Here is a 15913-nt window from a genome sequence, read left to right on the forward strand (position 1 = left end):
GCTAACTGGGAAGACGGGACAAGAGGGTCACAACATGGCAAGACCCACCAGCCCCCACAACCCGCCCTTAAAAAGAAAAAAGAAATGATGTAAGCATTGTTTTCAAATTAAACTGATGACTGTATCAGTTTTAATCACTCATCTTTATTGATAAAATAGGCTCCTATGCAGTACATACTCTCAGACATAAATTTAAGTTCTGTTTAAAAAAAAAAAGGGTGGACAACTGTCACTAACAAAGTGAATTCAAAAACCAAGACCTTAAAATTATATACAAGGAAGACTAGGAATAAATAACTCAGCTTATTTGATTACAAAAATAATAATTTGTCAAGTAATGTTTTGTAACAGAGCTGCCTCAGTGAATTGCCTCAGACTTAATTTTAACTATGTAGCTTATTTTCATTCTTAAATTCTTACTTGGGATATAAACCGAATGAATGTGCCATTAAATTAAGAGTACTCCTCCCCCCCAAAATAGAAAAGTTTAAAAATAAAAACTCACTCATTTATAATATCAATTAAGGCCTCTGAATGAGAAAAGAAATCTGTTTAATGTTTGGGCCAGTAGCCCTTTTTTATTCAATCAGCCCGATCTACCCCACCCACCCTAAACTTAAGATAGAAAAATTCAGAAGTGAAAAGTAGTTTTGAATTTCACCAACATATGTAATTATACATAAAAATTTCCATGTGAGGTAATATTTAACAAATTATATACTCAAAAGTAGCATTTTCTACTTGTGCTAATTTTTCATATGTATTAAATATAAATGAGTTTAATATATTTAGTCATATTTGACATTCATCCTTTTATTCTCTAATCACCACAAAATATAAATTTAGGTTTCAATTGATGTTAAAGCACATTTCTGTATCTGGTGACTTTTAAAAAATTTACATACAGTATATCTGATAGTTTAAAAATAAAGAGAACAAATACTTCTAAATCCATAGGTTCCCCCTTCATGCCCTTTCAACTCAAAGGTTCTAAGAAAAATCTTACCAGTTATGAGGACCAGATGGAGCTTAAAAATAGACCCACAAATTTTTTCTTGAAATTTTATTTTTTTCTATATCTCGAGAATTTAAAAAAAAAAGGTTCTGTGAGCTGAATTTCCAATGTACTTTGAAATTACCATACCTATCTTGCTATATAAAATATTTCAACACTGTAAGCTAAATAACCATATCCTTGAAAACCAACCAAAGAAGAGAAAAATCTCATCTTCATTATTGACTTAGAACCAAAACTTAATTCTTTCAAAGGAGTAGTTTAACCTACTAAACATGTCTATTATAAGATCTTCTTTCTTAGAAAGTAGTATTCCTTCTCTTTCATTCCTGAAATATTTCCTACATGGAAGCAAAGTATACATCTGTTAGCTACTATCAGTTATGGTAAATTAGTTAAAATAAAATGTCCCCATCTGTTTATAGTGCATATAAAGCTTTCCTATATCCTTTAAAACTGAATTTTCTTTGACAAAAATTGAAATGGGAAAGTAAACAGGCAATCACTAAAGCTAAAGTCTCATGGTACTTAAAGCTACTTAACTTTGACACCAAACAGGAAGGATTACATTTAGTCTAATCTTCCATTCACAAAACTGTGGTAAAAGTTTATATTTTTAAAATTAGGATAATTCTAAGAATTACCAAACATTTACTGGAAATATTCAAGTTTCTCTAAGTATCATTCAGAAATCCCACAACACTGCTGACAGCAGTCACTGTGAAAACCTTTCATTTTTCACCAATTAACAATGGCTCAGTTTCCACTTCTCAATTATGTTTTGGAATAAAGTCTGCAACCATTGACTGTGCATTTTTTTGTTGCTCTTAGCCAGTGTACTATATATATATTATATAAAACAAAATAAAATAAAGGGTTGACTGAGATTTGAGTTTTCTGTTCATTCATTCATTCATTCATTATAGGTCAGTCCTGGTGGCCACTTGGACCCATGTAATAAGTAGCTCACAGACTTGGAAGTTTTCAGCTCTTCCTCAGGCTCAGGTCACTACTGGTCACTAACGCTGACAAAGATGTACTTTCTGATGCATCATCTTTCCTAAGGTTCAAAAATGATTCTCGAGTTATCTGCAGGATCTCTCTCAAGCCTTTGTTTTCTTGCTGTAAGAAGGGAAGAAAAAACAAAGATGCACTCACATCTAGGTACAAGGTAGGTACACAGATGTAATGTATTAAGAAAAGCCAACCATGTGAAGGTATAACAATAATAATAAAAAAAGTGCCTGTAACTGGCATAATTGTACTAAATGCAGTTGACAACTTGAATCTAAAAACACTTTTTTAAAAATTAGGCTTTTTGCCACAGGATGTGTATGCTTGCCAGAGAGTCATGGACAGTGAGAGGGAAAGTGAGAAAATCACCTTGCGGGGATGGCCATGTCACAACCCTTTCTTCCCCATTCTCCTCTTGGGATTTTGGGTACGCACGCACACACACCTGGTATGATTTTCAAGCCACCCAGTCCAGAACTAGAATCGCATCAGCCATGTGGAAGTCTAGTGCCTTAACCACACCACCTACTGCTGGTCCCTATAAAACACTTTTCTTTAAAGAAATAGGACTCATGTTCAACCTCTTCCACTACTGTAAAGCCTTCTTATTTATGTAGCTGTAATCGTAGATGGAAAAGAAGCTGCCTTATTTTACAACACATTAGCGATGAAGAAAATAACATCTATATTTATGTTTACATAAACTCGTAAAGGCAGTGTACCATGGGACTAAAAGCTCTTAGGACTTTAATACTTCATTATTTTCCATGATAGCATGAAATGTAGGACAGACCATCTGGATGTACTTGCCTCACTGGAATTTGAGAGCAGCAGGGCTGGCTGAAAAGATTATTATATAACTGTTTTTCGAAGAGGAAAGTAAATGACCAAATCTGGCATGGTAAACAACTTTGTCTTTCTTTTCCTCAGATTAGTCACTGTAAGACACATGTAGGTGATTAAAAATAATCTTCATGATTTATTCTCTACTACTTTGTCTTCAGTCTCACTTTCTTCTTTTTTGTAGGGACTTTTGCCTTAGGGCATGTACACTCACCGGAGACAGAGAGAGTGAGAGAGAAAGTGAGAAATCACCCCCCAAGAGGGGGGTCACCATGCTGTAATCCCTTCTCTTCTGTTTTCCTCCCAGGATCTTGGGCACACTGGCACGCACTCCCAGTGTGAGTTCTAAGCCATGAGTCCAGGACTCGAACTGTGATTGGCCATGTGGGAGTCCAGTGTTGTAACCATTATGCCATTTGCTGGTTCCTAGCCTCACTTTCTTAGTTTCAAGGTATAAAGCAGGGATTGGCAAAGTATGGTCTGGACAGAGGCATGTTTTATCAGAACACATCCCTGCATAATCTTATGGCTACTTTTGCATCACAATAGCAAAGCTGAATAGATGCAAACTGTCTAATTTGCAAAGTCTGAAACATTTGCTCTCTGATCCTTTACTGAAAAAGTTTGCCAACTCCTGTTATATGAATGAGGGAACACTGTAAACTCAAGAGAAGTCATTTTTGGTTCTCTATGATCAATTTTCCCACCATGATTTCAAAATGAAGCATAAGGTATGACATTCCATTCTACTAATCTGAGTTATTCAACAATGACTTGTACTTTTGCGACAAAATAACAGCTGAAATAAAGGCTTTTACAGTCGGTCCACAGAAAAACAAGAATGCCCCAAAATACTATTTGTGGATTAAAAAAATATTCCCCTGCACGTGATCTCTTCTAGAATGAACATATTCTAAAAGAATGACTACGTTGAAGAAGTATATCCACCTCGGGAACCAGCAGTTGATGTAATGGCTATGTTGCTGGACTCCCACATAGTCGACTGCGGTTCACGTCCCGGACCCGGTGGCTTAAAATTCATGCCGGGCACGTGTGCGTGCCTGCCCAAGATCCTGAGAAGAGAATGGAGGAGAAGGGATTGCGGTGTGGCCATCCCCCCTGGGGGGTGATTTCTCACTTTCTGTCTCTAGGTCTCTCTCTGTCTGTCTGGCGAGCGCACACACCCTGTAGCGAAAAACCTCTCCAAAAAAAAAAAAAAGAAGTATATCCACCTAGTAAGATGATGAATATAGAATCAAAAATCAATTTTCTTAATTACTGGTTATATTTTTGCATTATACACCCATATAACCAACATCTAGATTAAGAAAAGGAACATTTCTGGTGTACCAGAAAAAGTACACGTGGGATCTCCGAGAAGTTCATGGAAAATCTGTATCTTGAAAACACTATCCATGGATTTCAAAATATGCATAGACCTCAACTTTTTTATACCAGAATAAACTCATACTTCCATTTTTCACAAACTATATACATATTTTAAATAGGATATATTTTATAGGATCTATCTGGCACCAATCTTTGCACATTTTCCACCAACATTTGCAATTCAGTGCATGTGCTACTGAACTTACTTCAAGTTGAAATATTCGTTCCTGTTCCTTGCAACCTTGTTGTTCATCAATTTCAATGGCTTTTCTCATAACTGCTGCCATTTCAGTTATCTGGTCAACATGTGCTTGTAATTCCTGAAAAAAAAAAAAAAGATGAGCGTCCAAAATGAATGAAATGCTTTATTACTTTTATTTCTGGATCTCTCCTTTTAATAAAATCTGCATTGCCACTTAGCATGAATGTAGTAAACAGATAATCACGACAAATTTGGTGGAACATAAATGTACTTTTAAAATCAGATTTGTGTTAGGACTATAATTAAGGAAAAGCAGCTCTATACAACTAAACCCAGTAACAAAAGAAGTACTCGTTTTTCAGATTCCTGTCACCACAATCATCAGTAACTTTTTCTTTTTTTCAACTACATATACTACTGGTCAAAATAATAGGAAAGATAGGACCAGCAGTTAGCGTAATGGCTATGTCGCTGGACTCCCATGTAGTTGACTGCGGTTCATGTCCCGGACCCGGTGGCTTAAAACTCACACCGGGCGCGTGTGTGTGCGTGCCCAAGATCCTGAGAGGAGAAGGGATTGTGGCGTGGCCATCTCCCCTGGGGGGTGATTTCTCGCTTTCTGTCTCTCTGTCTCTGTCTGTATGTCTGGCGAATGCACGCACCCTATAGCAAAAACCTTTAAAAAAAAAAGAATAATAGGAAAGAAGAGAACTGTTAATGCATTCAGTCTTTTTTTCTCTCTGAAGTCTTCATGATTTACAAATCTTTTCTGTATTAGACATTCATATAGATTGATTTCAATCCAACTAGAACCTTTTCTAGATCACAATCTTTCCTGAGAACAGGAACTGTATCTTGTTCATATCTGTCTATTACTGAGAATTTGGTATATAATATCAACTTAAATGAACAGAATTCTGCTTTTAAGTATTAAGATATTGAATAGCATTTGCCAACTTTTGAAAATGTAACTCTAGTATAAAATACACATCCATTTTGGTTAGGTACAGCAAGTAGTATACATTCTTCCAAACTCATTCCCATATTTTTTGCACACCTATAATGCACCACGCATTGTGCTAGGTGACAGGATAAGAAATCAAAGCCTGATAAGAAACGTTCCCTGATCTGAAGGAGCTTAGAGTATAGTGGGGGGGGAAATGTTGGAAAAATCAACAGAAACCACTGACAATCGAGGGTTATATTACTATATTAAAGCCAAATCTGAAATGTAAAAGTAACTCCCAAATAAACATTTAAGTCTTTGAAACAGCTGTATATACTCTTTCTTTGTATAAAGGATTTCAACAGGATACTCCAGAGTCCACAAAATGAGTAAAAGGGAAGAAATGATGGAGGAAAAAAACTGAAGTATTTTTGGCAAACCACATTTAGTATCTTCTTAATCAAAGTCTCAGGTCTTTATATTGTTTAAAGAGTGAAACCTGCAAAATGCTAGTCCTCGGGAAGAAGGCATGATGAAGCACTTGACTGTGCTGTCCAGTTATGCAGTTTCATTAAAATCAAGTATATTTTTAAAAATCAGCAGTTCAGGCTCTCAGCTGCACAGGGGAGCCTGCCCATGTTCAATAATCATATGGTGGCTTGTGGCTCCTACACGGCACAGCACAGATGACGAGCACTTCCTTTATTTCGGAAGATTCTATTGGACAGCCCTGAATTAGAAAGCAAGAATAACACCAGTACGAATACTTGTCATAGTCTGTAGCAGTTACAAATCATTAAAATCCCTCCTACGGTCAAGGGACCATATTTTAAAGCAAATTTCCAACTGAGGCAGTAAATAAATAAAGGTAGAGTTATAATTTTGGCTACTAACTAAGCTTTCTCAATTTAAAACTGGTCAATCGTATGGCACTGACTTGGGTTAAAAATAATGTTTTGCCTTTAAAATAGAAGAAAGCCAGATACTATTAATTTTTTCAGGTCAGAATCTGTTCTAAAATCATCAGGAGAAAAAAAAATCCAATACTTAAAAAAAAAAAAAAACAGCATTTTTATAGACCCAGTTAATGATTCATTTATTAATTTAAAAAACCTTTAGAAAGATGTAGATTTTTAATGGGGCACAAGAGGTAAGATCTGTGTTCTGAAAACTGTATTGAAGGCAAAGAATATCAGCAACATAATCTTTAAATGGTTCCATTTCTAATTTTTGTCTAGTTTTATTTTTACTTTACTCAATAAAAACCTGTCATGGCTGAGCTAAAAATCATAAATATGTATATTTATACAAAAAAAATTCACATATTTTAATTTAAGATACAATGGAAAGAAAACTACTATACTCAATCATAACATCTGAACAAAGGTATTTTTATTTTATTTGTGAATTCAAACTAAAGGGCTAAAAGCTATCAAAATATCTGAATTAAGAGTTTGACCAAAATTGTTATGAGACCAGGTTAAAGTTAATTCCAGGAAAAATATCTTTTGATGCCCAGAAAGAGAATGTTTTATAGGAACAAACACTGTAGCAATAGCTAACAAGGACAAACACATGAAAAGCTGGGCTAGGCAGCATTTAAAACCTGCAATTATCCAACGGACTTGTGTATGACACAATACACAGAGAATTAATGGCAGATTTAAACTTTCTACACTGACTAACATAGCACAGTATTATTTTCATTGATTTCATCTACTTGCTGATCTACTCTGGGAGGGAAATTCAGTGTAGAGAACTTTTTAAATGGACTCCCCTTCCATCCACACCCCAAGGTGACTGTTTTATTTAGTGTACATTCTGATTTGCTTCCAAGTGCCTCCTCTCCAGTCCATGTTGAGGTGCTTCAAGGATGTGTCGAGATGCAGCAAGGGAGAATCCTTCGGACTTGTTACGGTGTACCATGTCAATCTGTAGTACAGAGTCATTATAATGTTAATACGGATATTATCCGTAATTCAAAAACTGAATGAGTGTTAGTTCATGCGTGTTAGCCAACTGTTTGAAATGTTTGTTTTTTTAAAATTTCCAAAAAGGCATCTTTTCAAAATAATGTAAAAATCAGTATTTGTATGAAAGTGAGTTCTTAAACTTTCTACTGATTTTTAAAAAGCCCAAAAGCTTCTTGGAGAGGACAAAGTCTTATATTACAAAGGTCTTGAAAGGGTCTTTTACTCCAAAACACTATTATGTGTGACTCTATGAAGTTACTGGGTCGTCAGAAAAGTCATGATGTATTTTTCTGTGCAAAAAATGTGTTATGACTTTGCTGATGACCAATGTTTTTGTGTGTAGGTACCTCAGAGCTCTGGTCCCGAAACAACCCTAGGATCCAATCCTTCTGAGACTTTACCATGGCAAGTGTCTCTGCTTACTCATTTCTGCTTCTTCAGCTGCTCCTGGAATTAACTGCAAATTGGATTCAAATAGATTTTCTTCCTGTCCTTGATATCTTTCCAGAGTCTCCTGAGGAGAACTAATATTGTCCCCTTTAGTATTCCTATAACAATTCATGTTTCTATTAATGTTTTAGAATTTATCACACCCTACACTGGGTATTTATGTTTATGTCTGTATCTTCCATCACACTGCAAGCTTACATGGTAATGTAATTCACTCATTCACTCATCTTACTGTTACCTACAGTAACTAACCCAATGCAAGTGTTAATAAGTGTTTGTTTAATTGTCTCCTTTTTGGGAAAAATCAAAATCACAAACATTAATATGTATTAGTTGGAATTAATAACAAGTAACTGAATAGTCATTTTATGGAAGACAACGATAGACAATCAGATGAAGAATTCAATTCATATAAAGCAAAATTATTTTTTTCAGCTCTTTTAGAAAATGTTTATGCCAATTAATAAACCAGCTCTGGTGGATGGTAAAATCTTATGTTTTAGAAAAGATTTGCATCTGTCCTAGTTGCTACCAGATGGAACAGTAAGGTATCTTCGTCTAAGCCCTTCTTTAGTCAGTCTTCTTCCCTTTAGGTCTTCAAATTTTTATTATTTAGGTGATAAAACATAAGGGCCTTTTGGAATTTCTCAAGATTACATGTATCTTACCAATAAGACTACCAGATTATCCAAGGATTTCCACTTGGTTAGGAGATGAATAGCATAATTAGATAATATTAAATTCAAATTTATTTATTGTTAACTAGAAGATACAAGAGGTACCTTTTATTAAGTTTCCTAATATGCAAAGTTCTCACACAAATTAACTATTATTTAATTCTAATAGAATTAAGTAACAGTTTAAAACACTTACAAGCACGAAAATGGAAGAAATATTTTAAGCAATCTAAAATGTGTTTCAAAAACTGACAACTGTCATACAGCAATCACTATTTCTTAAATCATGAATTAGTAACAACTTATAACAGCTCGCCATTATCAAATGTAGACAGTGGCTTTCTTTTCACAACCTAACATTTTAATTTCACATCAGCAGTTAAAAACTCAATTTTAGAGACCGGCAGTTAATATAATGGCTATGGCACTGGACTCCCACATAGTTGACCACGGTTCGAATCCCGGACCTGGTGGCTTAAACTCACGCTGGGTGTGTGTGCGCCCAAGATCCCGAGAGGAGAATGGAGAAGAGATGGAGGAGAATGGAGAAGAGTTTGCGGTGGGGCCACCCCCCCCCCGGGGGGGGGGGGTTCTCGCTTTCTGTCTTTGTCTTTCTGGTGGGCGCATGCACCCTACTGCAAAAACCTCTTCAAAAAAACCAAACAAGAAAACGGGAAAGGACTCTTCTACTTGCTGCCAGCAGCTCTTCACAGTAGCTGCCAGCAAATATGTGGAGACACCAAAGGGAACAAACACTGGATGACAAATAAGATGAACAGCAGGAAAAACCCACTGATTTTCAACTACTTTGGCTTTGTGTCCAGGAAATTGTTAACTAGTACACAACACTGAGGGAAAGAAGCAAAATTTTAATATGTTGGTTATTTTCCTCTCCCCAACCCTATAGTTTCTCTACTATAATTAGGTTCATTTATACCCTGGTTAGGTTAGCCTCATTTAAGAAATACTGGGTTGTTGGAAAAGTGATGACATATTCTTGCATAGAAAAACAGAAAAAAATACATCAAGACCTTTCTGACTACACAATATCAATAGTTATAAGAAAAATAAATCTGTTTAGCTGCTTTCAGATTATAAAAAGTTTTCAGCATTTCAGTTTTTGATTTTGCAATAAATACCACTTTTTTGTTAGAAGAAATATTTTTTTCAAAGTGGATAACCAGAGCCAGCAGGTATTATGGAGGTTAAGGTGTTAGATCTCACATGGCTAAGTTTGCAGTTCGAGTTCCAGACCCAGCGGCTTGAAAGGCATGCCAGGTGTGTATGCATGCATGCCCAAAATCCCAAAAGGAGAATGGAGGAGAAGGGATTATGGCATGACCATTCATTCCCCTGCAGGGTGATTTCTCACTCCCCTCTGTCCTCTCTCTATATCTCTCTGGTGAGTGCATGAGCCCTATAGCAGAAAAAGGAAAAGTAAAAAAGATAACCATACAAAAATACTTTTGAATTTAACAGACTTACCTTTAAATTCCAAAATACAGTTTATTTTTGAACATATGTATTAAAGTTACTAGGGAACAATGGGAATTAGAGTAAATCAAACAGAAAATAATATATAACAAACAAATGAAAAAATAAGGAGAAACAGAAAATACTATTTAAGAGATGAAGTATTAAATTTTAACGTGGTATTATTAGATATCTGTGATCTTTTTTAAATCTGAACACAAGTTAATCAATCACCCCTCTTTTCCATTTCAAGTCATATTCACAGAATGGATTACCTTGGAGTGCTGCTCTTTTAACTTCATTATTATACCAGGATCATCTTTTTTGCTAGCCATTAGCAATCTAAACATTTGTTCTCGATACTTGCTCATTATAAGTTCCAAGGCAGACTGATGTTCTTCCAGTGATGTTCGTAATTCTATCAAGAATAACAGTGCATTTTATTTAAACTTGAGTTAAAGGTATGCAAAATATTCTCTTACATAGCACTTATCAAAAAAAAAAAACAACCCAACAATACAAAAGCAATTGATAAACAGGATATTTTAAGAAAAAAACATGATGGACAAAAATCAAGCCACATAACTATGAAGGACATGGAATCCCTTAGTGGTTTATTAAATAGCTATTTTTAAACTAGTTTTTGGGAATCATTTCTATGTTTACTAAACAGCAATAAAATATCAGACAACGCTCTCTCTAAATTAACACTAAAAGCCATAGAACTCAAGAGTCTAGTGGAGAAAGCAAATACATGCTAAATGTAGAGTGGTGCTACTCAAATAAGTTATGAGAAGTACCTAGGGAGAAACTGGTGAACGCTTTACAGAAGTATAGTATTGAGATGAACTCGAGTTCCCTGAGTTGAAAATGAAAGAATGTGCGTTCTAAGCAGGGAGGCGTGAAAGTGCATGATGTATGTAGGAACTGGTTTGGGATAGCAAGGAGAGAGAGATGGTAAGAGAAGACAAAGAGAAATGGAAAGAAAAGAGAGCTATAGGGAAAAGAAAAGATATCTGATAACTGATTATGAAGGTCCTTGTATAAGGATAAAATGAAAGTTTTTAAGAAAGAGTAACATCAGATTTATTTTTTCTGTTAAATTTTTTTTCCTTATTCATGATAGCACACACATGCACATGAGCGAGTATGTGAGAGAGAAAGGGAGGAGCGCTCTCTGCAGGGTCTGGTCAAGCTGCAAGCTCTCTCTTCCAGCCTATAGGATCTGGGGCACTGGTGTGCATGCCTGCTGATTCAGGGGATTCGAACAGTGTTGCTATGGGGTATCTGGCTCTCTTGAGCAGTGTTTCACTGCTGTGCCATAGAACTGGCCCCAGATTTTCTCTTTTTAATTTTTAAAAATGAATTAATTTATTCAATTTTATTATTATTATTATTTGACCAGAGAGGGGTAGGGGATTGAGAAAGCAAGCCACCAGGAGGTCTGGGACTCAAACCATGGTCGGCCATATGGGAATCTAGTGCCTTAACCACCATGCCACCTGCTGGCTCCCATAATTTAAAATTTTTTAAGAGTGCTACAATTTTTGCCAAAGGGCATAAGCGATGGGGGATAGGGGTGGGGGAAGGGGGAGTGCACACGCGCAAGCACCTCCCATGGGGAACGGTCACAACAGTCCTTTCTCCGTTTCTTTTTTGGGATTTTTGGGCACACGTGTACACATGCTTGGCACGTTTTCCAAGTTGCTTAGTCTAGAACTTGAACCATGCAGTCAGCAATGTGGGATCCACCTGCCTTTACCACAATGTCCTACAGGTGGCCCCAGATTTATTTTTGAAAAGTCAACCTGATGCTTATGTTGAAAAAGAACTAGGGAGGGAGTCAGGAAGACCAGTTAGGAAAGTTTAGGCAAGAGACTATAAGCACCTAAGCTGGGTACCAAAGCAGCAAGAATGAACCGCAGAGAACGAAGCTAAGTTATCATAGATAGGTACCAGCAATGGCATGAACTGAGTAATGAGGGTGAGAAAAATAAGATGTAGCCAAGTAATGCAGATATTCATATGTAGAATGGGATAAAGAACAGTAACTACGAATTAGGCACAGAAATAGGATTATTGGGGGCCAGCAGGTGGAATGATGGTTAAGGTGCTGGACTCTCACATGGATGAATGGAGTTTGAGTCCTGGATATGGACTTTTTGCTTTCTCACATTTGTCCCCCCAACCCCTGTCTCTCTCTTGTGAGCACACATGCCCTGTAACAACTTTAAAAATAAATAAATAAATTTAAAAAATGGGATTACTGTTAAAATCACTTTAGAAATGGGATTAATGTCAGGATCAGCAGATAGCGTAGTAGTTACATTGCTGGACTCCCAGATGGCTGACCGTGGTTTGAGTCCTGGACCTGGTGGCTTGAAATCCACACTGAGTGTATGTGCCTACATGCCCAAGATCCTGGGAGGAGAATGGAGAAGGGACTGCGATGTGGCCATCCCCCTGGCGGGTGATTTCTCACTTTCTCTTTCTCCAGTGAATGTATGTGCCCTAAGGCAAAAACCTCTTAAAAAATAAAAAGAAAGAATGTAATGGGGTGTCAAAAAATAACTTTATTTGGTTATTTTCCCATTTTTGAAAATATTAATTGGTCTAAAATCAACAATATAATTAAAGGTTAAAATTCTCTTTTAATTTGCTAAACATAGTGATAATGAATCTTGCCTTTGTTTTCTTGTTGCAGTTCTCTTATTTGTCTGTTTTCTTGCTGGATTCCCATAACTAATGTTGAACGTGGCCGATGTCTTGCAACTTCATTAAGTTCTTGAATTTCTTCCTGATACTAATTAAAATATTAAAAATAATATGTGAAGAGAAAATAATTTGCAGATATATGACATATATGATCTATAAATTAAAAATACACACATACATAGCTCTTTTTAAAAAAGGAATTATTTATTCATTATTATTATTTTAATTTACTATAGGCAAATGTGTTCACCAGAGAGAGAGAGAGAGAGACAGAGAAAGCAAGATGAGATCTGGGACTCGAATTGCATTCGGCCATGTAAGAGTCCAGCACTTCGACCACCATGTCATCTACTGGCCTCCCAATACACATAAATACATCTCATAAGCATCTAATATCCAGAACTTATAAATAACTTTTTTTTTTTTTTTTTTTTGCTATAGGGTGCATGCGCTTGCCAGAAAGACAGAGAGAGACGGAGAGACAGAAAGCAAGAAATCACCCCCCAGGGGTAATGGCCACACCACAATCCCTTCTCCTCCATTCTCCTCTTGGGATCTTGGGCACACATGCACGCATGCACAGTGCAATTTTAAGCCGCTGAGTCTGGGACTCGAACTACAGTTGGCCATGTGAGCTCCAGTGTCTCAATCATCACACTATCCATTAGCCCCCATATAAAGAACTCTTACAGGGCCAACAGATGGTGTAACAGTTATGTCACTGGACTCCCATGTGAACGACAGTGGTTAGAGTCCTGGACCTGGTAGCTGGAAATTCACGGTGGGTGTGTTATGTGCGCCAAGATCCTAGGAGGAGAATGGAGGAAAAGTGATTGCGGCATGGTCATCTTCCCTGCGGAGTGACTTCTTACTTTCCCTCTCACTGTCTGTCTGTCTCTCTCTCCAGTGAATGCACGTGCTCTAAAGCAAAAACCTTTACAAAAATGGGACCAGCAGGTGGTGTGGTGGTTAAGGGTGCTGGACTGCCTTAACCATGGTCGACCCTGGTTCGAATCACGGACCTGGTGGCTTGCTTTCTCACTTTCCCTTTCTCTCTCTCTCACTCTCTCCTTCTCTGGTCAAATTTAAATAAATAAATGAATAATGTTAAAAAAAAAGAGATGAGTATACATTTATAAAAAAAGGAACTCATAACTCAACAATAAAAAGGAAAAAAAAATTCTAACAAAAATGATCTAAATAGACATTCCTTGGGGACCAGCGGGTGCTGTGGTGGGTTAAGGTGCTGGACACTCCCACATGGCTGACCACGGTTCAAGTCCTGGACCTGGCGGCTTGCTTTCTCACTTTCTCTCTCTCTCTCTCTGTGTTGTGTGTGTCTCTGATCAAATTAAATATAAATGAATGAATAAATAAAATAAACTTAAATAAATATTTTAAAAAAATAGACATTCCTTTAAAGAACACAAAAGGCTAACAAGTATGTGAAAAGTAGCTTAATATTATTAGTCACGAAAGAAATGCAAGTTAATGCAACAATGAGATATCACTTCATAACCACTAGGATGATTATAATAAAAAAGACAATCATGTGTTGGAAAAAATGTGGAAAAATAGCAACCTTTGTATGTTGTTGATGCAAATGTAAAATGTTGCGGCTGCTTTGGAATACAATTTGGCAGATCTTCAAAAAGTTAAGTATAGAGTTATATGACCTATCCGTTCTACTCCTGCGTATATACCCAAGAAAAATAAAAATATACCCACATAGAAATGTACATTAATATTCACAGCATTATTCACAATAGTCAAAAAGTGAAACAATCCAAATGTCCATCAACTGAAGAATGGATAAACACAATCCTTACAATGCCTTATTATCTGGAAATAAATGAACCTTAAAAATATTATGTTAAGGGACTAGCAGATGGCGTAGCAGTTACGTCACTGGATTCCCACATGGCCTACCGTGGTTTGAGTCCTGGACCCAGTGGCTTGAAATCTATGCTAGGTGCATATGTGTGCGTGCCAAGATCCCGGAAGCAGATGGAGGAGAAAGGATTTTGGTGTGATCATCCCCCATAAAGGGTGATTTTTTTCACTTTCCCTCGCACTGTGTCTGTCTCTTTCTCTCTCTTCCCAGTACATGCGCCCTAAGACTAAACCCTCTTAAAAGAATATTATGTTATGGGGACCAGCAGGTAGCATGGTGGTTACGGCACTGGACACTCCCACATGGCCGACCACGGTTTGAGTCTCGGACCTGCCGGTTTGCTTACTCAATTCTCTCTCTGTCTCTCTCTGTCAAATTAAAAATAAATGAATAAATAAAATTTAATAAATAATTATTTTTTAAAAAGAATATTATGCTAAGAATAATAAAATAATAATAATGACATAAAGTAAATGTATATTAAAAAGGAAAAAAAGATTATGTTAAAAAAACAATTACTGGGCCAGCAGGTGCCATGGTGATTAGGGCACTAGACTACTACATGGCCGACTGAGGTCTTGGACCTGGTGGCTTGGTCTCACTTTTCCTTCTCTCTCTGTCTGTCTGTCTCTGGTGAGCACACATGACCTAAAGTAAATTTTAAAAAGTAATAATAATAAATAAAGTTAAGCAAATAAGTCTTTTTTTTTATAAAACAAAATAATCACAAAAAGCCACATACTTTATCACTATATTCATTTTAAATATTCAGAACAGGCAAATTCATCGATTAGTGGTTGCCAGGGCCCAGGAGTAGAAGTTAGGGGAAGGCTAATAGACATAGGTGTGTGAATGATAAAAATGTTCTGGACTTAGTGGTTATAGTTGCATACCTGTGCATATACTAAAATCCAATGACCTGTGCCCTTCCAGAGGATGGATTTTAAGCTAATAATAAGATTTTACATTTAAAAAAAATAGGCCAGCTGTAGTGGTGCAGTGGTAGCACTAATGCTCCATGATGCTGAAGCCATATGGGACAGTCCTGGGTTCATGACCGGAGGTATTCATGCTGGCCACACGTGTGTGCCTGTGATCCTGACTGGCTGAGGCTTGCAGGGAGGACTGTAGCATGAAGACCCTGTTGAGGGTACCCATTTTTCTGTCTCCCTAAACCGTCTAACTTTAAAAGTGCACTTATTGGGGCCAGTAGGTGGCGCAGTGGTTAAGGTGCTGGACTACAACATGGCCCATCATAGCAATTTTTTTTAAAGAATTATTTTATTTAATTTTATTTACTTTCATTTCACCAGAGAGGGAAA

General features: G+C 36.7%; 1 protein-coding gene across 5 annotated transcripts in view; it reads right to left on the bottom strand.

Moving 5' to 3' along the window:
- Nucleotides 1-124: 124 nt before the first annotated feature.
- The window catches only part of FGFR1OP2 (FGFR1 oncogene partner 2), a 33902-nt gene continuing 18113 nt past the window's right edge, over nt 125-15913 (bottom strand). For 3 of the 5 annotated variants that reach the window (XM_014587242.2, XM_006140274.3, XM_006140273.3), the window contains exons 3-7: nt 12668-12785; nt 10258-10400; nt 7228-7341; nt 4468-4581; nt 125-2137 (exon numbers count right to left, since the gene is read on the bottom strand). In XM_014587242.2, coding sequence (XP_014442728.1) covers nt 2000-2137; nt 4468-4581; nt 7228-7341; nt 10258-10400; nt 12668-12785 — 627 coding nt within the window. In that variant the 3' untranslated portion in view covers nt 125-1999. Of the gene's footprint in view, nt 2138-4467; nt 4582-7218; nt 7342-10257; nt 10401-12667; nt 12786-15913 lie in introns of those variants that run through there. The other 2 variants (XM_014587249.2, XM_027771019.1) reach the window with 2 other exon arrangements.

Source organism: Tupaia chinensis, unplaced genomic scaffold (genome assembly GCF_000334495.1).
Source record: "Tupaia chinensis unplaced genomic scaffold, TupChi_1.0 Scaffold000028_1, whole genome shotgun sequence".
Lineage (NCBI taxonomy): Eukaryota > Metazoa > Chordata > Mammalia > Scandentia > Tupaiidae > Tupaia > Tupaia belangeri.